The sequence below is a fragment of the Macrosteles quadrilineatus genome, unplaced genomic scaffold (assembly GCF_028750875.1).
Source record: "Macrosteles quadrilineatus isolate MER2022 unplaced genomic scaffold, UCM_ALF_1.0 Scaffold_5__1_contigs__length_97177068, whole genome shotgun sequence".
Classification (NCBI taxonomy): Eukaryota; Metazoa; Arthropoda; class Insecta; order Hemiptera; family Cicadellidae; genus Macrosteles; species Macrosteles quadrilineatus.
The window spans coordinates 28,737,036-28,763,046 of NW_026542598.1; the positions used below are offsets into that span (position 1 = coordinate 28,737,036).

The window sequence follows — 26,011 nt, forward strand, 5'->3', positions numbered from 1 at the left end:
GGACCAGCAATGATGAGCGATCTTAGATTTTTCCACTAAACCTTTTTTAGTGTTTTCTCTGTGTTCTTTGATTCTAACGTTCAACGGTCTCCACTCGACATATCTCCACCATATCTTCGGTTTGAGCCGAGCTGAAGCCAAAGCTTTTTGCTCAAACTCCTCCATCAAATCAAATCAAATCAAAACATCTTTATTTTCCTTACATGTACATGGGTACAAAAATAGTGTCAAGTATAAAGTACTAAACTAGCTTAAAGATATAAATACATTTTAAGTATGAATAGGTATTTATTCAATGAGTTCCTCCATTGTATAAGGCGCCTTTTCTATTAAATGTTTTTTTAATTTAGATTTAAATAATTTATAATTTGATTCCTCTTTTATAGAGGCAGGCAATTTCCTTAGAATTAGTGATCCAGCAAAAGTTGGTTTTTTTTTTTGAGAATTCCAGCTTATAGGTTGAAGTTACAATATCCTTTTTATGTCTTGTATTGTAAATATGTGGCACAACTGGCTCATATTTTAGGCTGTCTCTTTTAGCTATACATGCTATTTCAAAAGTATACGCTGCAAAAACTGTTAAAATATTTAGATTTTTAAAGTGAGATTTAACTGATTCATCTTTTTTAAGGTGTAACATAGTTCTAATGGCTTTTTCTTGCATGATTAGAATTTTATTTAAATTTTTAATCGTAGTTGCCCCATATAGTCCAATGCCATAGTTTATGTGAGAATGAATATGGGCAAAATATATTTTTTTAAGTGCATCTAAATTGCACAAATAAGACATTCTTTCCAATGCGTACACTCCAGAATTAAGCTTTTTTAATAATTTTTCAACGTGTTTATTCCAACTTAGATGTTCATCTACATAGAGACCTAAAAGTTTGGCTTCAGAAAGTTGTTCTATTGATTCTGAATCAATGATCAAATTGGGTTCAAGTTTCTGTTTACTTTGTTTAGTCGAAAAGGACATAAAGTTTGTTTTTGTTGTATTAAGATTCAAATTATTATTTTTTAGAAATTGTTGTATATTATACAATTCTACAAAGGCCGAAATTTCCAACTCCTCTTTACTTTTCCCCGCCACTGTTAAATTTGAATCATCTGCATATAAACAAATCTTACTCTTTTGAGGATTAACAATACTTTTAGGCAATTCTTTTATATAACATAAAAACAAAATTGGTCCCAAAATTGAACCCTGTGGCACCCCCCACTTAATTCTACGTTTATGAGAGTTAAATGTAGTTAAATAATTGTTTTTGTTTGATTTTATTTCAACAAATTGCATCCGACCATCCAAATAAGATTGAAACCATTTTAAGGGGACTCCCATTATTCCAAGACTTTCCAGTTTCTCTAGCAAAATTGAATGACAAACACTATCAAATGCTTTAGAGAGATCCATGTATATCCCTAGAACATTTTCACCGTTTTCAATTGATTCTACGATGGACTCAATGAAGTCAGTAGCTGCTGTTATTACTGATCTTCCATTTCTGAAACCATGTTGAGAATTATCAAATAACTTATTTGATTCAAGATAATCTACCAATCTAATGTACATTGCTTTCTCGTATACCTTTGATACAGCAGGGAGCAATGAAACAGGTCTATAGTTAGATATTTCAGTAACTTCGTTTTTTTTATGTAAAGGAATTACCTTTGCAATTTTTAGTTGATGCGGAAATAAGCCAGACACAAAAGAGGAATTCACCAAATGTACAAGTGGCTTTACTAAAAGGTTCCCTACATATTTTAATAATTTAGTTGGTATATCATCATAACCACTAGACATTTTATTCTTAAGTGAACCAACAATTCTTTCCATTTCCTTATCATCTACAGGAGTGCACTTAAATATCCTACTTTCAAAAAGCCCTTTTGTTTTATTTACATCGCTAACTTGATTAGTTGTTCCTCTATTTTTATCTAAAGGTTGCCTAACACTAAAGCTATCTACAACATCTATGAAGTAATTATTAAACATGTTTGCAACATAAGTAGGATTTTCAATTAGTTCATCATTCAGTCGAAGACTAATATTCTCTGAGTAAGTGTTTTTTTTGTTTGAAACTTCATTATTAATTATTCTCCATGTGGTTTTGTTAATGTTACTTGAATTATGAATTTGGAAATCAAAAAACTTCTTTTTACTCTCAGAAATTTTTTTATTTAATATTTTTTTTCTTTTATTTAGTTTAGAGAAAGTACATTTATTTTGTACTTTTCTAGCTATTCTACTCATTTTTATAATTTCCTGTTTTTCTTGTTTAATTTCTGGATTTATCCAGGATTTCTTTGTGTTGTAAATTTTGACAAGTTTATTTTCAAAACATAAATTGAAATAGTAAATTAACGTTTTGTGAAAAATATTGTACTTTTCTGTTACCGGTGCTAAATAAACATCATTCCAGTTTTCCTTTTCCAGCATTTGATAAAATTGGAGCTTATTTTCTTCTGAGAATTGTCGGGATTTTTTAAAAATGTAATTGTTTTTTATACATTTATCTAAAATATTTATTTCTAAGATTTGTCCATCGTGATCTGAAAGCTCAGTTATGACTCCTGTGGTCTTTAATTCATGGGTTGGAATGTTTGTTAGAATGTTATCAATAGCCGTTACTGAGTTAGCTGTGACCCTTGTTGGAAAATTTACTAAAAATTTCAAACCGTGAGATTTTAACAAATTATCAAAATCCTTGCTTTGTTTGCTGTTTACTAAAACATTTATATTAAAATCTCCTACTATTACCACCTTTTTGTTTTTTGATAACACATAGTCACATAGAATACCTAATCGACTTAAAAATTCATTAACACTACTTGCAGGTGATCTATATATACCAACCAAAAGAATTTCATCCCCTACAAAAAAATATTTTGAACAACAGAACTCAAACACTTTTTCTTCCCTTAACACTTCAATATTAGCATAGTTCACCTGCTCCCACTTTAAACCAAGCTTAGATAATATCAAAACACCTCCACTTTTAAATTTTTCCCGAGTGTAATAAAGATGTTGGCAAAGATAGGTGACAATGGGGACCCCACGGCCATACCCTCATCTTGACGGTATAATTTACCCTCTAATTGGAAATAGTTACACTGAGTACACAAGTCCAAAAGTTCCATTATGACGTTAACAGGGAGTTTAGTTCTGAATGCTAAAGTATCGTCGTTTGTGAGAAGAGTCTCAATTATTTTTAGGGTTTCCAACACCGCATTTCACAGTGAGACAAAAAGACCGTTGAACGTTAGAATCAAAGAACACAGAGAAAACACTAAAAAAGGTTTAGTGGAAAAATCTAAGATCGCTCATCATTGCTGGTCCGAAAATCATCGTATGAATTTTGAAGAGGCAAAACTTGTCCATAAGGAACCTCATTTTTTCAAACGTAAACTCATTGAAGCCTCATACATTAAATTATCAGACCAACCAATCAGTCAGTCATCGGTTGAAATCAGGCCACTTTGGCTACCCATTTTGAACAAGGAACTAAGGGATAGGGAACTTAATTGTTCAATAAATGGTGAAATAACGAGTTTTCCTCAAAATTCGCACGTTATGTTAACTCGTAGTAAAACTCGTGATAGGAATAAACAGAATTAACACCTATCTTGCGGCATCGTACATCGCTCTGCCGTTTTGTTGGTTTTACTTTTCCAGGGACCGGAAGCCATTTCTGTTGTCTACGTGTTTCCGATTGGTCGGCCATGTTGCATCAGTCTCATTGGTGGAGTCATTGCGAACGGTGCTATTAGTGTTCCATTGTGTGAGCTTTTTACGTTACACCTTTTATAGATTATAGGGTTTTGTGATTGGTTATTATTTGCATGTTGTATCATGACTTGACTGCTATACAGTGCATATTTTTGACTGCTACCTTCTGTAGTGCATTCCAACTTGGGTTGGGCGTTTGTGTATTGTTAGTTGTAATGTGTTAGTTAAGGTTTTTCACCTTAGGACGGGATCAGATTCCAGATCCCGAAACGTTGTGTATTGTTTTTTACAATCGTGATGGAAAATGTCCGCAATAAACCTTTGAACAACATAGTACTACCAGTTATGTTAGTGATAGGTATGGTCAGGTTTGTAGCACAACACCGCATTTCACAGTGAGATAGCTGCTAATCTACTGGTGCTTAGTAGTTTGTCAAATCTAACTTGTGAGCGCTTGTAGCGACGTGTGCTTACAGAGGTACTCGTCCCGGTCAGCTGACGGTGGCATGGTAGCTCAGTTGGCTAAGGCGTTGCACTCATGAGTGTAGCGTTGAGGTCTCTTCATGTGCAGGTTCGTATCCAACTGAGCTAACATTCTACCATCCTATTTCCACCATAGATTGAGTCGATTGCCTCTATGAGACACACGATGAGACTAGGTTTCGCATGTTGGATTCGACATACTACTTGAGCACCAGTGGGTTAGCAGTACGGCATCTCGCTGTGAATTTTAGTGACGTTGATAAAGTGTAAATTATATCATCAAGTGTCTACCTTGCACCTAGTCTCCTCTGGTAGCTGGTCTTCCTCACACCAATCATCATCATTGTTTTGGCCTCCTCCGTCACTCTCCTTCACCAGCAGCTCCTTCACAATCTGCACAACAATACACATACTGATAATAGACAAACATCTTTTTTTGTAAGTTTTTAAAGAAATACATAAGTGTCATACATGTAGGCTAATAGAAAGTTGTTCTTATTTTACAATAATTATTTGGTTTGTTTGGTTTTACATTAGGGTCTATCTTAAGTTGAAAAATTCCTTGATTGAGTACACTGATTTATAAGCCATTTCTAAAGTTCCTGTTTCAGTTTTTTTCCTGAAAGTTTTTTTGTGTACAATGGAAGGGAATTTAGAATTTTGCAGCCAATATACGACGGTTTCTTACTGATTTGTGTGGTGTGGTGGATGGGAAGGCTGTAGTCTTTAGCTCCTCCGAGTGTGTCTTCCGAATGAGAGCTTCCTAGTTGGTCATATGATATTGAGTCGTAGATTTGTTTCACATCCAAATTGGTTGCAGTAGAACCTTATTTTTGTTTACAGATCTTATTCGTTGTTGATGATAGTAAGTTTATGTTATTAAGGAACTATTCGTGGTAAAAGATTCTATGCCAAAATAGGTTTGATTTTACCATTGCAATATTTCTTTCTTTGTGATAGAATATAAATTAGGGGTCTGCGGTACAGAAAATTTAAGGTCAGTACGGTTCGGTACGGTACAATATTTTGTACCTCGGTTCTCGGTACAAAATCGGTACGGTACGCGGCTACCCGTATTTTAGCGGTTTTCTTTTCAGATCAGTATTTGAACCATTATTTTTAATTTTAATACATTGAAATTACTATGAAAATGGATAGTATCCTACATTCATGGTTTTCTAACAACAATTACTGTACCACACATTATTAAAACCTTTACTCCTACGAGGATTGTGTCAAGAAAAATCACAATTAAGATAAAGGCTTTACCTATTTTACTCTGAGAGACTTTGAATAGCCATGATATAAATTATTTCCAACCAACACAATGTCTAATTGTTTTTTAAGCTTGTAAAAACATAAAAGCATTCAGTACAAAAACAGTGTAGTTGCCAGCTGTTCACATTCAAGAGATGACGATGAAAAACAGGATGTTATGATGAAGTAATGGCAAAGAGCATCTTTTTTATCAGCTTGAAAACTAATTATAAGATGGATACATCTCTTGCAAAGTTTTTTTCTTAAACTAAAATTTGGATTACCACAGAGTAATATTATTGTCTTTTCATTTACAAAGTTAACATCCACACATATCAATCATTAGTTCATTATCTCAGACTCAATCCAATTTTCTTAGTATATTTGAAAGCTCTTCCAAAGTGAGTCAAAAGACCCAGGCCTGGACCTAATTATTTAGGATGGCCTATATAAATTGAGTAGGTTACAATGAGGGTAGCAAAATCACTATCATAATTCTAGTTCATAAGATTTAGATTGCATAAAGTACTTTCAACACAATAAAAAATATAGGAAACAAAAAAATTTAAACCTTAACCCTTTGAGTGCCAACGTCCGGGGAACCGTTTTTAAAACGAGCCAAAAGTGCCGACGTCCGGCCGACCGGACGTTTTTAGAACAAGCCAAAAGTGCCAACGTCCGGCTGACCGGACGTTTCGTAATGATCGAACAGTTGTCATAACAACCGAATGGATACTCGGATTCTTTTAACCCATATATTAACATTGAGTCGAAAGTTACTAGATGCGATACATCGATTTTCGTTGGTCGAAATATCGAAAATTCGATTTTTACGAAATTTTAACCTAAAAATCGCCAGATCGCGCTCGGCATTTTTAGCGCGACCTTCGGGAAAAATCATCGGCATTTTTTGAGCGTTACTTTTATTTCTCGCCTGGCACTCTAAGGGTTAAACAGCCACATCCAACAAAATATAAGACAAGATACAGAACATACAATGACATAATTTAAGACCGAGTAGGCTTGCATAACGGAAAACAAATTATGCAAACAACAACTACTACGCTTGTGGCTTCATCAATAGAAAGGTAAAATATCCATAACAAATATCTTAACTTATAAAATAAGATTGTAGATCAGTTACAACTTTAATACGAAGCCATAACAGTTTTATGGCAGTAGGCAAAGGCCAGTGGGCAAACTGAATATTCACGAAAATAGACTGAGTTAGAGATAAAATTTACAGTCATCATAAAACTATTATTTTTATGATAAAATAGAAGTGGAGAAAGTCGTATAGGAATAAAAGTGATAAAACTCAACAGTTCTTGGAAGTAGTGATGTGTTAAAACCGAATCTCAAATCTCAAAACCATCAAAACTTAGGAAAAGTTTCGGTTTCGAGATTCGATCACAAAGTTTCGAGATTCAAAAGTTTTGAAATTGAAGATTTTGGCAGTTTTATTTTTGAAACTGATGACATTTTTTTGTGCCATTGTTATTGTTTTTAACACTGTTTCCAAACAAGCTGGTAGCAACAGAGCAAACATTACCATTAACAGTAATGAAACAAGCGACTTTTATTCTGAACTTCAAAAGGTATCTTAAATACTATAACTGGTACAATTCAGTTTCACATCAATATTTACTAAACGCAAAGAAATATTGACCACTAAATGTTCTAATTAATTTAATATTCATGTTTATGTTGGTGTTAGAAGTTTAATTATTTGTTTTGTTGGTTGTTTATGAAAAATTATGTTGTATTGGATTTTAAGATTATCAGTCACATTCACATGTATTTATGTTTTGTCATGGTCAGGAGTTGATCTCTTTCAGTTTTGATTGCATACTTAACATTTTATGATTATGTGTATTTTTTGTAACCTTGACCTTTGTAACCAGCTAAGCAAAAAAGTTTCGTGTATAGGTTTTGAGATTCGAGATTCGGGATTCGATTTTTTAAAGTTTCGGTTTCGGTTTTGAGATTCGAAATTTCTGGTTTTGACCATCACTACTTGGAAGTACTTGAATACAACAATTACTGTCGTGATAAAATGTTAATGGATTTGGGACTGCTAATGGGTTTTTTATTGCATCATCACCCTAGTAATAAACCATGAAGATCATAAACAAACATCTGATAAGACTTTTATGTGCTCAGAACCAACTACTGTTGAGGTAATTAAGAGACCCCTAATATAAATGCATTTCCTATTGAGAAGGCTCATCCACTATAAAGGCAAGACATCTCTTTCTATCAAAAACTAAATCAAACCTACAGGTAAGTCTGAATGTATGTAATCCAAACCTTTTGTCATACCAATAGATCAAGGCTAAGTTGAATTGTTGGTAGAATCGTACCTTTCTAGATACCAAGTTTTTGATGTGAACAGGGTAGTGGTCTGGCAGGTTATAGGCAATGTGACCGAGTGCTACAATTGCTGTCCTGTAGTTTGGTGAAGTAGGTGTTAGGTTCTCCTTTACTTTCTGAAAAGGGAAACCAAAGTTAAGATTAAATTGTAAGAGTAACTGACACACTTGTTCTACCTCTGAGAAATTACACTTGACAAAACAAATTATAAGCATGTCTATACACAACTAACATTTGTTCTAATAATGTCTAATAAAACACCAAAAAAATTCTTGTTTCAAATATGCTACTTACATAAACGGAAAAAGTAAAACATATTGTAACCAAGCTTGGGTTGAGTAAGACAATATTTTCTGCTGTTGATGTGTTTTAATCCAATGAAGTTGCCAAATTTTTACCAAAACCGACTTATTCATTCAGGTTACACAAGTAACTTTGCTTTGATCTATTTTTTTTTTATTGAGCATTGTCTCCAGGATTGATTTAAGACAATATAAAATAGGTTACGTACCTTACATCGTCAATCCTTGGATAGTCTTTTCAAGCGACTAGTTTCGAAACTGACGTTTCATTTTCAAGCCTTGTCTAACATAAAATTATTTGAACATAATGTCTTCGTCAAAATACACAAATACACATTTAACACGCATAAATACATTAAGTAACAGAAAGACGCGCGGCCGGCTATAGAAAGACACGACGACACGACTCAACTACCGACTGCCACTCATACTAACGCCGACTGCCAGTTGAGTCGTGTCGTCGTGCGTGTTATAGCCGGCCGCGCGTCTTTCTGTTACTTAATGTATTTGTGCGTGTTAAATGTGTATTTGTGTATTTTGACAAGAACATTATGTTCAAATAATTTTATGTTAGACAAGGCTTGAAAATGAAACGTCAGTTTCGAAACTAGTCGCTTGAAAAGACTATCCTAGGATTGACAACGTAAGGTACGTAACCTATTATATTTTTTTTTTTTACTTGATAAAGTTTTAGTGCTGATCAAATTAAATTGAATTACAAATTAATGAATCTACTATAAATATAGATTTTAACCTTCCTAGGTGTAAATTATGTCAGCTTTTTGGAGCACATAAAATGTCTTGGACCACATATTCCAAAGATTATTTCCAATAAGCTCAAACCTGTTTTGAAAGCACTATTCCAGGGACCCATACATTTCCCTCCTCATAAATCTCACCAGGTCAATTTCAACAATTATGATTATACTGTATACCTAAACAGTTCATAACTTTAAGTAGTATATTACCTCTAGCATTTCAGAAAACAGCCCTTCAACATTGTTTGAAACATTTTTGAATAAACATCTTATCGCATGTTTCGCTTGCTTGGGAGTTCCAGTCTCCACAAACCTCTTACAAATGGGAATCAGTTGATTTATTTCATTGGGGACCACGTCATCTGAAAACACAACATTGATTAATATAATCTTACAGTAGGCCATACTAGGGAAGCAAACTATGTCCTAGTCAGCTCTCATAGTACAGTAGACTCCCGATTATCCACGATAATGAGTGACTGAGTGATCGTGATAGTCAAAATCGTTGATGATGCAAACCTAAGGGAATAACTTGCATCGACTTTGAATGTACAGTAAAGATTTAATCATAGACTAAGCAAAACAAGTATACTTCTCATCCCATTGTAAATTTTGAAACTTGTTTTTTGTGTCTAGTTCATGTATGTCGACACTGATCGCTAGTGGAGCGATTTAGAGGAAATTTTGTCTCTATTATTTTTCATAGGGTATGTATTATTTTTCATGATTTGTGCTTTACTGTTTGGTTATATAACTAGGAGACCAGTTATTGTTAATTATTAGATCGTTTTATTTGGTTGAACGAGGTTTTAAATTACTGAAATAACAATAAAATTGGCTTCAGCTGTTCCATAAGGATGACCAATCTACTAAGGGAGTATGTTTTATCTATGCTTTAATAGAGGTTTAGGTGTTAATACAAAATTTTGAATGCAGTGAATATTTTAAATTTGTTTCAAAACACTTCTTTTTACAAAACAAATAATATTGGAGAGCCTATGTACGTACAGGCCAAGTAATAACAAAAAAGTTTCACGTTTGATACACTTATTTACAACCTAGTTTTTATAAAGGAAAAAAAGCAAATTGGCTTTGGGATTATTGTTAAGGACTTATTTACAACCTAGTTACCATTTTCCAAATGTCATTGAGTATTTAGCTTTAAGATACATATAATGAGAAACATAATAATAAGCTGGGTGGCACAGTTACGTACCAAGCCGCTTGTATTTCCCCAGGAAGGTCAGCACCGTCAGAACCAGTGGGGCAATATAATCCTCTTCCATGCTTAACAGTCTTATTAAATGCTGAATTATGTCTTCATGTAGAAAATGATGGGGGAAAATGTATGAAAGCATCTGAAACAAACACAAGTTTGGTTAGTCAAAAAAACTGTTATAGTTTAATATTAACAACTTGAATATACTTCCATCAAGTAATTAACTTATACTATTTGGATTAAACGGTATCAGCAAGCAATCTGACACATACTTTCTCCCATTTGTCAACAACCCTTAGCATGGGAATGCGGTGGGAGTAACTATCATATTTTAGGGCGTAATTCACAAAGGTTGCAATAACTTTTGAACAGTAATATTTACAGCAATGAGGGTTGTACATTTCTTTTAAGAGTTGAAAGGTCTATAACATACTAAATATTAAACCAAATTGTTTTGGGCCGTTTTTAAAATCAGATTTTTCTGTAATTTTTTCCAGGAAAATCACCATTACAATTTTCAAAGAGTAAAAAAAACACCTTGAGATACCTTGGATTAGTGCCCACTTACCAAATTTCATCAAAATCGGTCTATATGTGTTGTCTGTAGCTCTGTACACATCTACACATCTAGACAAACACATAACTTTAAAACCACATTATTGGGTTCAGTGGGATCCAAAATAGATTTCTCCACCTAAAACTCAAACTCATAAATTTTGACAAAAACAATACTTCCTCCATATAGACTTACTGTATATAGGGGAGAAAGTAACAAGGGAAGGCAGAGGCACTTACCACAAGTAGTCTAAGGCCTCGTTCACCAGCATTGTTAGGATGAAGTCCTATTTCTTCAATCAGATTTCCACCTTTCAAGCAGTCTTCCACAAAACCAATCAGAGCCTGGAACATAAGTGAAATTTCAACTTTATGTCAAATCAAGGGGGATTTGTCAGATTTATGAACTTAATTGTTTCACGTTAATGTTGTAAATTTAACACAGTTTCAAAATAATAATAACTTACTTATCACTTCTCAGAAATATTTGATCTCCGAATGTAATTGCTAACTAGGGGTTTTGTTCAAGAAAAGGCTCTAGGAAGAGTTCAAAATCCTAGGTGTAAGAAGTGCATATTTTATTTTTGGACAGGATGAAATAAGAATTATATAGGCCTAGATACTTATTGGCCAAAAATATTAAGAAATAACAGACAGGGTTATTTGTAGGGTTTTCAGGCCCCTTAATTTTAGAGTGGGGGCGGGCCAACTGTTGTCCCAGAAGTTCAGTTGAGGCCCAAATTAATTTGGTGATTTAGCTTGGGTCAGGTGTGCAAGTGTGATACAAAATTTAAGATAAATTTTGCTGCGATCGCAGAAGACCATAATGTTGTCTCCGTGATTGCTGAAAATGACCACAATTCGGCTACTATAGCGAGTGACGATGATGTTGTCGTCATGATCACATAAGATTGCCACTATAATGGGCGATGATCACGATGACTTTGCTATCACAGGAGATGATCTTTATTTTACCACTATTGTGGGAAACAATGATGATGTCTCCACGATCATGGGAGATAATAATGATGATCCATGCCGTGATCACGGACTATAGTTATGATGACATTGGATAATTACACATTACATAATATGAGATTACTGCTACTAATACTGCTTTGCTACTGGCAACCAAATCAGACGTGCCTTGTAAGTTAAAAGTTTCCCTTATTGCGAGGTGACAAAAATCCTGCACTCAAAATCAGGAAGGAAATAAAAACTTATCCCATCTTCTATATAGTCTTAAAAAATATAAAATATAGTATAGTCTTGTCTATTTCAAATAAATGTCTTCTTTTTGATTTTCTAAATTCAGATATCATCTGGCCATTTTCTCTGTTTTCAAGCTAGCTAGTGTAAGTCTATTGAACTTTCTAAGTTTCTCACATATCCAAAAACTAATGGTTAGTCAGATAAGTATATCTTGGACTTACTCTGATGGCGATTGAGTCCACCATCACTGACGAGATCCTCTCCAGCAACATCTTGACAGTAGTGTAGTACAAGTTGGTCTGGACAGGCTGGCCTAGCTTCTTCAACACCAGACTGGTGGTGTGGGTGCAGTCTTTACAAGACATGTCAGGGCGAACCAACGCTTCCATGCCTGCAATACAATACAAACATATCAACTGTAAACTGTAGGCCTACAGGCACAAACTAATGACATGTCTGTATTGAATGATGACTAATGACTCTAATGACTCTGTAGTTTGAAAGTAGAATGCTACGGTTTGTTTTATCGAGATAAATTATCAGCTATTGATTTCTTTTCAGTGTTTTCTCTTTTAGGTTCAGCTTGTGACATTAAACATGTGGATATAATGTATTGACCAAGCCTATTGTGATCTACTTAATGGCTGAAAACATTTTTTTTTGTACAACAAACCCTGGTAGGAGATGCTCTACGGAGTGTGAACAGAACAGTTCTTGTTTGTCACAAATACTTGTTTAAATACTTTCAGTCGTGAGATTCAAATAGTCTTTTTTTCTGCAACATAGGTTTCAGCAAATTTTAGCAATATTATCAGGCTCCAGTGTGAAATTTAATCAGTCCATTACAAGTCGTTGAGTACACATAGTCCACATGACACAAACACAGGTAAAACTAGTAAACATTTACAGATCGGTATTTACAAAACAAGCACACACACATGTGAGTTTTGTTCAAGGAAAGGCTCTAGGCTAGGATTTTGAATTGAAGAAAAAGGAGGATAGCAGCTAGCTTACCTTGAAAGTGTAGGTAGGCCATAGAACATGTAGAAAAAGAAAAACCCTGGAGCCTGATAGCGCTACAATGTGCTGAAACCTGGGTGACAGAAACCAGCTTTATTTTAACTGGATGACTGAAGGTATTTAAAACCATTATTACCGATAGTATTTTTTTTTTTTTTTTTTTTTTTTTTTTTAAGAGGTTGGCATGTCTTTTAACCTTGCATTTTGCCTGTCCATATAGACTAACCGCCCGTGCGTGGAACGTTTACAGCAAAGCAAGGAGTGAGCTGGTACAGTACAAAGGTGAACTGTACTGATAAATTTTAGTGGCAGTGACCAGGATCCGAACCCACGACATCGCTGCCTTGGGCCCGAAGACCGCGACGCTACCGACTGAGCCACCGACTCACTAAACCTAACTAGTTCAGGGGCATTTGCACATCTTGTGAATTAAATTAATAAAATCTACTTTGAAAGTGAGACTTACCGAGCAATAAACTTGGGTCCTTCATCATATTTTTGGAAAACCTGACAAGGAATTCCTGAGCCTTTAATGGGTCTGGGAGGAACCGAGATATTTGGATAAGTCGTGCTCCTATATCCTTTTCTCTCTCCATACTTGGTGGTCGCCTGTGAATCTCCAGCCACTCACCCACACTCTTACGCACTCTGTAATAAAACAATCATTGATGGTTATCAGGGCAACCGGCAACTTTTACAATTATTTACTATTTTAGTATTTTTAACTTTTCATTTATGTTTTAACAGAATCAATTTAATTTACTACCCAAAATCCAACAGTTATCTACAGTATTTGGTCTAAAGGTGTAAGGCAGGATAAACTTGAATGAGTTCGCGAACCAGCATGATCGGACCATGGGAACGAGGTTTTACAGGAGGTTTTTACGGATTCCACTATAAACTGTAGTTTCCTTAGTTGCCATTGGCTGTATGGGCTATTAATTAACAGTCCTGTCTAAGGAAAATGTCGGCCTTAGTCAGTAACAAGACTACAAGACCGCGCTACTATTCATACACTCATCTCCATTCATATTTGGTTTAAAATACCTACATTTATATGACCGCCATTTAAATTAAAAAGTATTAAAAGTGCCTATTACTTCTACCACAGAAAGTTGACCTAACTATGTTAAGAGCATCAACCCTGTTAACTGACACAAGTTCAGTAAAAAATAATACTTACGTCAGTTGACTTTTTTGCAGTTCTACAAATGCCTTAGTTGCATGATCATCAATCGTGCCAACCAAGTGGTACAACTTTTTCATCCTCTCCTCAGGTGGAAGGGTGTAAGGAACTAACGAAGTATTCAGCAATCTTTCAACCAGCAGCCTAAAATATTAAAAATGTGTTTAAAAGATGCTGGTTATCATGACTTGTATCAAACTATCTTTTCTACTTGTTTCTACTACAGAATTAGATGTGTGGATACCAAAATTTATCGATTCTTAAAACCGATAATCTGAAAAATCTATTCTTGTTACTGATAATTTTGTTTTTATTGTAGGGTACAAAATCTTCTACATGGAATGATTATACCACATCACATCAACCCCTGTCCCGGACAGTACTCAAAGTCCTTTTTGGATATGGTGGTACCGGACTTTCTTTTGTGATCACTGAAATCCTGAACATCTTTCTGGTCACAGAACGTCACCACTGTCTTCACCACAAAATCCTGAACATCTCCCACAGAAGTGTTGACATTATCATCGTCTTCTGTGATTACGGCATTTCAAATCTTCCCAGACGTGTCGGGTATTGGTATAGGATAGATTCTCCATTCAGATTTCAATGTTCAAAAATCAGTATCGTGAATAGACACATACCTACTTATGTTACATTGTAATTGACTTTATGGTGTTTTTTAGCATTATTTGATAAAACTATTTGTGTTTAAATAATCCTACAAGAGAAGTAAACAAACGTGTATAATCTTTGGGTAACATACCTATCTTCCATGCCCTGCATGTAATATCCCTTCAAAATTTTATCCTTAATCCAGAGGACAGCCTTTTTAGTTGCTTGCGGAACATCAGAATCAGACAAATGCTTTTTGTATATTAAGGAGAGACCGGTCATAGCTTCCTTTCTAATTTTGAACTGAAACAAATTACACATTCAATTAACAATAATAAGCTTTAGAAAGGCCAGACATAGTGTAAACTTACCTTAATATAACAAAGTCCAGGGTACAAGATAGATTTTTAAAATTTTCAAAGACTCAATGTGACTCAGATCTCTTAAAAAGTATTAAGTCCAGTTTAAAGCCTCCATATAAGAAATTTGTAGAAAGATTCACATATTGTATTGTATTCACATATTGGCATTCACATATAGTTTTAGATGCACAAATAAGGAATCTACATTCAAGGGGTATAAGAAGAAAGTTGACTTAATTTCTGAATACCAACCTTCTTGTCCAAAGTACGTTCTTTTACAAAATCCAACAAATCTTCACTCTGAGACACAATTTCAAAATCTTTTTTTGCAGTTGATACGATGGCTGCCACAACTTCGTACCGGACATTTTCGTCTGAATCGTGTTGTCTTAGTTTCAATGTTTCCACGATATCTTTTCTCAGTTCAGGGTGATTAATCAAAAAGTGCATCGAGTACTGGACACATTTTATTCTAATGGTGACACTGATATCATTGAATCTGAAACAACATATATTTAATTACAAGTTGAAGGCAGAAATATAGTGATAAAAGAAAATCTAGGACAAATGGTGTTACACTTGAAAATGGGCTTGATGACGATGTAGGCTTTTTCTATTGGGTGTAGGCCTATATAAAAATGTATATGAAAACAAGTTTAAAAAAATCACAGACTAAATGTATTTTTTTTAAGTAGAGTGGAATAAAAACTAATATGAGCTTGAAACATCTTTACATTACAGTATTCATGTTATTATATTGCAAAAATAAGTATAGTATAAACAAAATGCAACATAAACCTACCATTTAGTAAAAACAGCATTAACTGCTGCTAAACAAACAGATGGTGTAGGATGCTGAGCAAAAATTCAAATAAGAGATCGACATGATGGAAAACAGGTAAACAGGCCCAACAAAAATATTATAAGTCGGTTAAAAATATTGAAAAACAGGACAACTCTATCAGTAAAATTTGAAACATCAATAATGATGGTGCAAACAAAGACATCAACTAGGGGTCATGTGTACGCGTTAAGTCTACGCAGAGCAACACCAAGTCAACACCTTGTCCTCATTTGAATGGGAGAATGTAAACTTGACCAACCTTCCCAAAAACGCACGCCACAGTTGATGGTGGTTCCTGGCCAGTACGGACTCCTTCTCGCTGAACATACGAGCGAGCAACGCTACAGCTCCCAGCCGCTCTTGCTCCTGGTTGGACTTCAGTTTACACTCGAGCTGCGGCAGCACGGCCAGCAGAACACTCGGACAGATCTTGTTGAGCTCGTATATCAGGTCGTACACTTTGTTGCAGATTGACAAACCTTTCTCCTCCTTGCCCAGAATCAGCACTTGGTTGAAAAACTGTAAGAATACATTTCTTGTGATATTTAAGTGCTTTATGAAAATAAGTTGTAGAGCCAATTATTATTGTATTAATCAGCAGTACTATTGTTTTTTTAGTAAATCATTGTCTCAAGATGTTTTTATTAATGAGGTTAATTGAAAGAAAGTACCATGTGGTCCTAATTCAATCGGTTTCAATGGACGAAGTAGGTTCAGTGTGTCAGTGAACAATCACTTCAGCAAACCCTTTCAACAGAAAGTTTTTCAATAATGTTATTTATGTTTAGGTGTTCCCAAATAAACCAAAAGAAATCAGAACAAGATTCACAGTTGAAACAAACACACACACAGTTGGTATTTTTTATATTAGTGTTGACTTTCTGGATAGGAAGTTATACAATTTTTTCTCAATACAGAACCATCCTTGGATCCTTGTATAGCAAGGACAAATACTAGGTCTGTATTTAATGACAGTTGATGGAATGAAAAATCCAACAGATCAATATCCCAACAATACTAGGTACTTATTTATTTTAGCTGTTTGTAAACATAAATACAAGAAACCTTGGACCGTTTAATTTCTGCAGAACATTAAGCAAAGTTCTTCTCTTTAAATTGTGTACTTTTTAAAGGGTTAAGACTTAGGGTCAAAAATATTTATTTACTGATTGTCTGGTCTATTAACTGGTAGAAAAGGTTTTTGTAGCCTACTTATAGCAAATATGAGACATTTATTAAACCAACATACATATACACATACATATACATTGTTTCCACAAACAAAGAGTTTCTTTAGAAAAGAAACAAAAGTAAAAAAAAAATTATTGAGAACCAAAACTACAACTGTTTTAAATCGAAAATTGAATAATGGACAATAAAATTAACATAGCATCATCGAAGTACTAATATTAGATCACAAAGATGAGGAACTTGGTCAACTAGGCAGTTAGAAGTTATGTATAGGATACTTACGGCGTTGATGTACGGTTCCAAAGTATCACTGCACTTATTGATGAGTTCTTTGGCTAGGTGATAGGCGTTTTTCCGAGATGTTTTGTTAGGCTCGACAATGTTCATCAAAATAATATCCAGCAGTTCATTGCTGACAATATCTGACTCTGTGATCAACGGGACCAAAACATCAAGCATAAAACTCTTCACTTTACTTGAATGTTCATCGCTGAAAACAAAATATTGTTAATGATTTGAGTGGTAGATTGTAATAACACACAGGGTTATTTTTAAATAAATTCAAACCTGGGAGAGAACTGGAGAAATGATTTTCACACACAACTAATTGTAGCAACTAAGTTTAAATATTCCAAAGCTAATTAATAAAAATACTACAGTGAAGTGTTTTGGTGCAGTAATAATATTTGGGCTTTAAATAAAGGATTCCAACAAAGAAGCTCAGGAAAAAACTGCTCATTTTCTTATGACAAATACTTTTTGTATTGGTTCAACTCATGTAAGATAAGATGTTTGATCAAATTTAAATCAGATGTTTTTGTTACAATAATAACTTGAAACACGATAATTGAGGTGGATTAGCTTTGTACGTGGATTAAAAAAGACTACTTACTTGACAATCTTCAGCATCAGTGCAAACAGGTGACAAAATATTTCTTGGCAATCTTCCAAATCAAAGCACATATTAAAAGACTTGACATACGCGAGATTTTCTAACAAATAAAAATATCTCTTGAAGGCTGGATCCTTGGGATCTCTCAAGCCATTTAACTGCTTGATCAGAAACATGAATATCGACTGTAACAGAAGAAACCCAGAATTAGACTTGCACTGTACTAATGAAATGTAACACAACCCATTGTGAAATTATTGCATTAGGTAACATGTAGGTAAAACAACTTGAGAATTCTCGAGAATAAACCAGGCAAAAGTCAAACTAGTAGCCAAGCATGATATTGTTTAGTTACATTTTCATCACTCCGTACAGAAAGTAGCTATTTTTGGTGACAGCTAATATCAAAGAAAATAATTGACTAAAATAACCTTAGGATTGATTGTTGGGATAAAAAATACATTTTGACTCTCCACAAAATAAATATAAGTCAGGTATTCAACCGAGAAATGATTAATAAACATCAGCACACTGTCAGAGGCTCAACTACTTTAATTTTTTTTCTAAAACTGGTTAGGTAGGCCTACAAAACATGAGGTTTATGTCTAGTTCTACCCATTATCTAAAGTAACACTTTGCTACTGGCTCAAGTAATGACAAATACCTTGACTTGTTCAGGATCCTTGTAAGGAGCTTCCGGAGCGTAAACTCGGAGAACGTCAGCTATGCAACACGCTATGAGAAGTTGTACATCTTTACTTTGATGCATCAAAAAGTGTTCCTCAGCTAGATGTAATGCCAGAGGTATATACTGCTGGTACATTCCCTCGTCTTGGCCCATCGCTTGGAGCGTGTGGGCAAGCGTCTGTAAAAGCACAGATCAATTTTCAACCAATCCTTTCCGATAAATTTTTTACCTTGGCACAGTTAGGTATAATAGCACTATCGTTTTGTGTTGTATTGTATTTTGATGTTTTATATGTGTTTTGACAGTAATACGCTTGCAACAAAATAGTCAGCAGCAATTTCTATATTTGTAAGGAAGCATATATAATGGAGCAAATGTGCCATCTCTGGCCAGCATTCAAGAGATATATGTAGCCTACTGCCAAATATTGTGATGTTCGATTGAGTAGGCCTAAGCCAATGTTTAAGGTTAAAAACATAACTCGTACTTAAAAATTAAGTAATACGAGAGTGAATTCTGAATTCCTTGATCCTTCTTAAATCCACATATTAATTAAGTGCTCTACAACATCACATCAACAATAGCAGCTACATAATAAATAAAACTAGGCCTAGTGTTTGTAAAAAAAACTGTTTGTTTACAAAATATGCCGGACTACTAAATGTCAATTACCTTCTAAACAAGCTTATATCTGAATTTTTTTAGCTTTTGATTTTGTTTTATTAATTACTAAAGCAAGTAATTAACAACATCAAACAAGTTTTTGGTGAAGCAAGAGTTATAAAAACACACATAAATTCATAATGTAGGCCTATGTCGTATTTAAGTTTGACTAAGGTCTGACATTTGGTTTACATGGTGCAAAATTTACAAATTCAAAAGACAGTTTTTGAAGCTAAAATACAACACTATTTAACACTCAGATTGTCATAAAAAAAATTCCTAAAACAAGAAAAAAAATATTTGTTTTAAATGAATACGTACGTTTGTTTTTATGAATACAGTACACTCCCTCTTATCCGGACTCCTCGGGACCGAGGCCAGTCCGGATAACGGGTTTTCCGGTTAAACCGACGTCCACAAAAACTTGTTAAAACAGGCCGTTTACTGTGATATTCAACTTAAATTTAGGAGAGCATTGTATTTATTCATGTCATAACTGGTCTCAAATCTTTCCCACGAGAACAGTTGTTTCAGTACCGCCCACTTCCTGCCGATCTAGTGCGGTTAAACCAATGTGCTGATGAAAATTGTCCGGTTAAAGAGATGTCATTTCCGCCGAGTGTAGTCCGGTTAAACAGATGTCCGGTTAAAAGGTGTCCGGATAAGAGGGAGTCTACTGTACGTAGAATGAAACAAAGAAAACTAATGTACTCTGTGCTTTTCAAACAGTTTAACAGATACTTTTCTGTAGAGCTCCAAAATCAAGTTTGTCTACACCTCTTTCCCCAACAGTGGGCTACAACTACCGGTACTATAAGATCCGATGTAAACCAGCTTAGTATTATAGCTAAAGAGATTATGAAATCATTAAATTTGCACATATTTGGAGAGAAGTGACAGTAAGTAAACTATGTGAACTTACCTTAAGACGGCGAATGAGTTCATCTGAACCCAGCTCTTCATTGATGGGCCGACAGCCCTGAGGATAAACTATTTCATGAGGCATTGCGACAATCTGAAAGAAATCAGATGGTTTAATAACATTAAATATAGGAATAAGAATCTACCATACTTTATTTAAACTGTCAAGAAACGTACCTAAGTTATGTGATTTTTTACGTACATAGCCTAAATTAGAAAAATTGTTAAGGAACCTTTTAAAATTTTTTAACTAGGTACTTGACTTAGTCATGAAACGTAGGTCAGTAATAACTGTAGGCCTATTAAATAATGCTATTACAACATCATGATTAATTTTTTTAATACATGTTTGAGAAATCTTGTGTATTTGCAGCCTAGTTTAATCCTAGTGTGATGTTCCTAGTTTAAGTTGTACTATTTGCAATTCTAAGTTTGTTATATACTATTAGAAATATCTAAAACACTGGCATGTGTTTAAGATAGAATCAGAAAAAAACAACAAATTTAATGAGAGCAATTTATCAAGAGAAAGCCTAGCTAACGGTAAGTCCAGAGTGCACGCCGATTCAGATTTTTGGCGGCAGGAATGGCACTTGCATTCAAATGGAAGTGGCCGTAGTGGCTGCTGGTTTCCGAGCCCGCGTGTAGGCACCTGCTTACCGGAATGAATTCTTCATTCTGGTTTCAGATTCTGATTCAGATTTTGCTCGTAAACATACTATTTTGTTTAATAAATTATTTTTTTATAGTAAAATATATTTAATTTATATATTTTTAATATTTAATTTTTTTCATCCTTATTTTTAGGGTTACCTACCACTAAACAGTCTTCAGCATTTTTTTTTATGTAGGTTACACCAGTTTCTTACAATACAATGTCCAAGTTTCGGTGGTTTCGGGCTCCATTCAATGCAATATAGAAAGAACTCTATCATTTCTAGCTACAGGAAAAGAGATAATATCATAAACACCATTTTCACTGGCTGTAAACTTCACAACAGTTTCAGACGCTATAATTTTACACGTTAATTCCTCATCAGACGATTCCATAACAACGACTGACTTGTTTCTTTGCTACCGAGTCAGTACCAGCGGCGTATTTCCTGCTTCCACTGTGGCCACCAACCAAATTTTTTACTCAGATTAACCAAGTACCGAAAATCTGAATCACCTAGCTCGCTTCATTAGGATGCTGGGTATCCGGATTGGTTATGTAACCGATGTACCAATTGAAAAACTTCAGAGGTATCCAACCTCTTCACATAAGACGTAGACTGGCTGATCTTGTGGTGCTGTCTACTGCTCATGTGGACTTCTTCAGCACTTCAGCTCCTGTTTTTAACAGATGTGCCAGTGCCTTTTTAAGCTAGTGGCTGCCTAAGGGCCTCAGTAAAGTTCAGTTTTTTTTGTGGTGCCTTTAAAGGGACACATCTGTGTCCAGTTAGTGTTTCCTGTTTGTTTATTAAGTTTCCTGTTGTGTTTGCGGTTGCTAAATTAATTTATGGCTGTTGTTTTGTATATATTTTGTTACTAGCTGTAAAAGCGGGCTTTGCCCCGTTTTACTACATAAGTGAGCTCTTTTGCATGGCTCAATCACGTCCTGGTTGAAGTTCCTTCGCTACGCTCACTCACCTTTAGGTTAGAGCTCGTTCGCTGCGCTCACTTGCCTTCAGGTTAGCTCGTTCGCTACGCTAACTCGCCTCCAGGTTGAAGTTCGTTTGCTACGCTCACTCACCTTTTGGTTGCAAATTAGCTGTTGTCATAAATAAAAAAAAATAATAGTGCTGCACCCTGTTGGTAATCCTTGTAAGTTTTTAATGCTTTTCCATATCATAGAATCAGCTTTTTAGTTGAAACAGCTGACTAAATTCTTAATTCCCTTTTAATATGAATACTCATAAGGTTAACATGGGGAACTATAGAGCCACTGGGGTGGAGCCCGAAAGGATTTTTGAGATAAGAATATGCCTATATGTTAATCGGGAATGTAAGCTATCAAATTTCAGCAAAATCCGTCCAGTGGTTAATGCGTTTACTTGTCACAAACATACATCCATACATCCAAACTTTCTCATTTATAATATTAGTAGGATAGGATGTATCTTACCATACTTTTGTTAGCCTACTGGTATTGCACTTGTCGTTTCCTTTTTTTCTAGTTGTTGCTATGTATCTCAGTTGCATATTGTTAATTTTTTTTAATGTTTTTACACTTCATATTTTAAACCTGTTGTTAACTACGTGCTTCCTATATTATTTGCTGGTTATGCCTGCTTTTCACATTCATTCACTTATTTATTGCGCATATTTTAGTAGCCCATAGTCCTACCTAATTGTCTGAATAACCTGAATAGCCTGAAGACATATCTTAGTAACCGAAGACAGATGGTTTGCAGTGGGAGTCGGTGGTTCGCAGTTGCCTTAAGCAACTGTGGGGTACCACAAGGCTCAGTCTTGGGCCCTCTGCTATTCTTAATCTCAATAAATGATCTTCCATCCAGTCTCAAATGTAACACACACCTTTATGCTGATGACACAACTTTGCTTACACACAGCAGAGATTTAGGATCTCTTGAGCTTGAGGCAAAAAACTCAGTAAAGGTAGCAGCAGAATGGTTCTCTGCGAATAGTTTTTTGTTAAACAGTGAGAAAACCCAAACTGTTGTCTTTGGACTTCATAAAATTCCTGAAGCACAATGTGACAAGGTCAAAGTTATTAAGTTTTTGGGTGTTTATGTGGATCAACTCCTGTCATGGTCATATCATGTTGAACATCTCTGTACTAGACTAAGTAGATTGACATTTCTTTTCAGAAAACTCAATGATGTTGTTCCTTTTGACTATATAAAAACTGCTTATTTTGCACTTTTCCAATCAGCCCTTAAGTATGGAATAATCTTTTGGGGCAGCAGCCCTTACATCACTGATGTTCTTTTAATACAAAAAAAGGTGATCAGGATCATGGCAAATGCCAATCACAAGGAACACTGCAGACCAATTTTTGTAGATTAAGATTTTGACCGTTGTTAATTTATTTTTATATAACATTTTGTTGAACCTGAAATCCCATACTCTTAGGGGTGATGTTAGTAGGTACTAGGAATAGAGGTAAAATTGACATCCCTTATGTTAGACTTGAAAAAATGAAATCTTAGCCTATTATGAAGTACTGCCGGTCTCAAATGCCTAAATAAACTCCCCAAGGAAATTACTTACTGTTATTAAACAACAAAGCCTTCAAAAATAAAATTCTTCTGTGGCTGACTGTAGGGTGCACCCTTTTTGTGGGCTGGGAGAATTTTTTGAATGTTCAACCAAAGAAATCGTAATCTAGTCACTGCCTTGTTCTAAGTATGGTAGCCTACCTATTTCTTTTTTTTCACTAAATTATATCTTGTACCTATTTTTCTGTAAGTATACCGTAGTGTTCATTGTGCCATCTATTGTCGGGACCACATAAGTTTGCAGTTGAGGGAGGAGCCTATTTACCATAGGCCTATGGTTTTGAATGAACCAATGAGAACCGTGCGGTGTTGCCAAATCTAATAATACCAGCTGATTTGAAAATATTGCTTAGTAAGTTATATTTTATTAGTGTGATGTGGCAACGTTGCACTAGCCTTGTCTTGTGATTGGCTGCCACCAACTGCAAACTTACGTGGTCCCGACTATAAATGACCTTTGTATCTATTTGATTTTTTTTGTATATGCCTTATTTGTTATGTAGGCCTACTGTAATTTATCTTTGACTTGTGTTTTTGCAGCATGTAATCAACTTTATTGACGTACCGTATCCAAATGCATGTAGGCTACAATAAAATAATGATTCTTGATTTTTAATTATGCTATTAAAGTTGGCTTTGATTTGGCCATGAACATCTACTAGTTTGTCCAGATATGGACAGAACATGCTCCTGGCTTGATCTTAAGGAGGCAAATGACAAAGCCATATATGTGGCAGATTATTGGAAAATAATATCTAACTGAGCCGGTGTTTTTTCCGGACACGGAAATGAATGAATGAATTATGCTATGTTTAGCCTATGTATGTTATGCATAAACACTTACACTTTAAGTGATTCAGCCTATGTAGACTAATGTATTTTTTTCCTTTTATACTGGTTAGGGCCTTTGTCTTTTTAATGTTAGGTAAGTTATGCCTGCTTTCTAATTTATTCCTATTAACTTATTGAACATACTTAATTAACTTACCTAATTTTTAGGCCTACCGGTATGCTATGTTTAATATAAAGTGATTTAACTTAATCCTATTTAATGTAAACTTAAGTATATTTAAATGTAAAAATTGTGTTACCGTTGAAAGAATAAATAAATAAATGAATCAGTAATAGGCCTACCGGCGAAGTAGAATATAGGCTAATTAGGCTAAGTTTTAAGTTCAATCAAAGTTGTGCCTGTATTTGCCCTTGTCCGAGTTAGTGTAAGTTAGGTAGGCCTAGCTTAAAAAGTTGGCAGAGGATACACGTCCGGTAACCAGACGTGGATTAGACGTCCGGCAATTACTGTCATAACCTAACCTAACCAACCAAACTTGCTGATAATGAAAAAATCGAATTAAGGTTAAATTCTTTCTCTATAAAAAAATCATAAATGCCAAAAATTCTAATAAAAGATGTACAGTTAAGAATAAATGGTATTCAATGCAAACTCTTCGACAAAAAGTTAGAGTCATCAATGGGATTCGAACCCTGGACCTCTTGCATATCAGCCGAGCACCTTATCCACTACACCACGACCACCGATGGCCGAACATTGTATTGTTGTGGTAAAGGCGTTCCAGGCTCCCGCAACCCCGTGACGTCATTGCCGTACGCCTTATCCACGTCCGGTTACCGGACGCGTATCCTCTATGTAAAAAGTTATTTTGTGCTAGGCCTAAGACAATCAATAATAAAGAACACTTCCAATTAAACTTAAAATGACTTGAATTATTCAATGTTAGCCATAAAATGAAAATAGTTTAGGCCTAATAGGGGATGTTTTACTCACTAGCCTAGGCTATCCTAAGCTTCCTATGGTAGGCTAGCCTAAAGAAAAGTCTAACTTAGTTCAAGTAACTGAACTAAGGGTAGGCTACACAAGGGTAACTTACGGTATAGAAGTAAATTTTTTATACCTAAGTCATTAGAAAGGTACTAATAATATTTATTACCAGCCTTCAAAGATAAATCATCTACTACAGACCTCAATAAATTTTAAACTTTATTTTGTATACCTGCATGTAGTAAAGCAGGGCACTACAACAAGTAACTAGGACATACAGATACAATTGTTACTTACGTCACGAGGAAACAAACTATGAAAACATCAACCGCTTCAAATTTTATCACTTGCGAACATAATTACTTCGTTTACAACGAGAGCATAATGTTATTGTAGCTATATTAATCAAAATATTATTAATTTGCTATAGTAAAGAGACAACGCCGTCCACAGTCCACCTCCACCACAAAAAACCAAACCATTTTACAACATTGCATTGCAACTAGGTTTTATTTATTGGGCAAGGAATGATTGCATTGCATACAGACATGGAGAAAAAGAACTATACTATAATTTGTTTGGTTTCCCATGGTATTAAGTAAAGTGCCATTGAGCACGGATAATATAGATTCTTTAGGAACAATATGTAAATCTTCTATCTGTACACTGCAAATATTTATATATAAAGCCAAAAGTACCCATGAACTTTTGAGAAAACTACAAGTCACACCCCCATAAACCA

The 26,011-nt window shown here is 34.8% G+C and overlaps 1 protein-coding gene across 4 annotated transcripts in view; it reads right to left on the bottom strand.

Annotated features, from left to right (window-relative positions):
* Positions 1–25,722, bottom strand: part of LOC128994175 (sister chromatid cohesion protein PDS5 homolog B-like) — a 40,644-nt gene extending 14,922 nt beyond the window's left edge. For 3 of the 4 annotated variants that reach the window (XM_054418541.1, XM_054418540.1, XM_054418538.1), the window contains exons 1-16: positions 25,567–25,722; positions 20,267–20,359; positions 18,658–18,858; positions 17,994–18,178; positions 17,384–17,591; positions 16,170–16,429; positions 15,319–15,565; positions 14,856–15,007; positions 14,090–14,236; positions 13,373–13,554; positions 12,108–12,277; positions 10,915–11,019; positions 10,117–10,258; positions 9,111–9,262; positions 7,831–7,956; positions 4,502–4,603 (exon numbers count right to left, since the gene is read on the bottom strand). In XM_054418541.1, the coding sequence (XP_054274516.1) occupies positions 4,502–4,603; positions 7,831–7,956; positions 9,111–9,262; positions 10,117–10,258; positions 10,915–11,019; positions 12,108–12,277; positions 13,373–13,554; positions 14,090–14,236; positions 14,856–15,007; positions 15,319–15,565; positions 16,170–16,429; positions 17,384–17,591; positions 17,994–18,178; positions 18,658–18,858; positions 20,267–20,350 (2,463 nt within the window). In that variant the 5' untranslated portion in view covers positions 20,351–20,359; positions 25,567–25,722. Of the gene's footprint in view, positions 1–4,501; positions 4,604–7,830; positions 7,957–9,110; positions 9,263–10,116; positions 10,259–10,914; positions 11,020–12,107; positions 12,278–13,372; positions 13,555–14,089; positions 14,237–14,855; positions 15,008–15,318; positions 15,566–16,169; positions 16,430–17,383; positions 17,592–17,993; positions 18,179–18,657; positions 18,859–20,266; positions 20,360–25,378; positions 25,399–25,566 lie in introns of those variants that run through there. The other variant, XM_054418539.1, reaches the window with a different exon arrangement.
* Between the last annotated feature and the right edge of the window lie 289 nt (positions 25,723–26,011).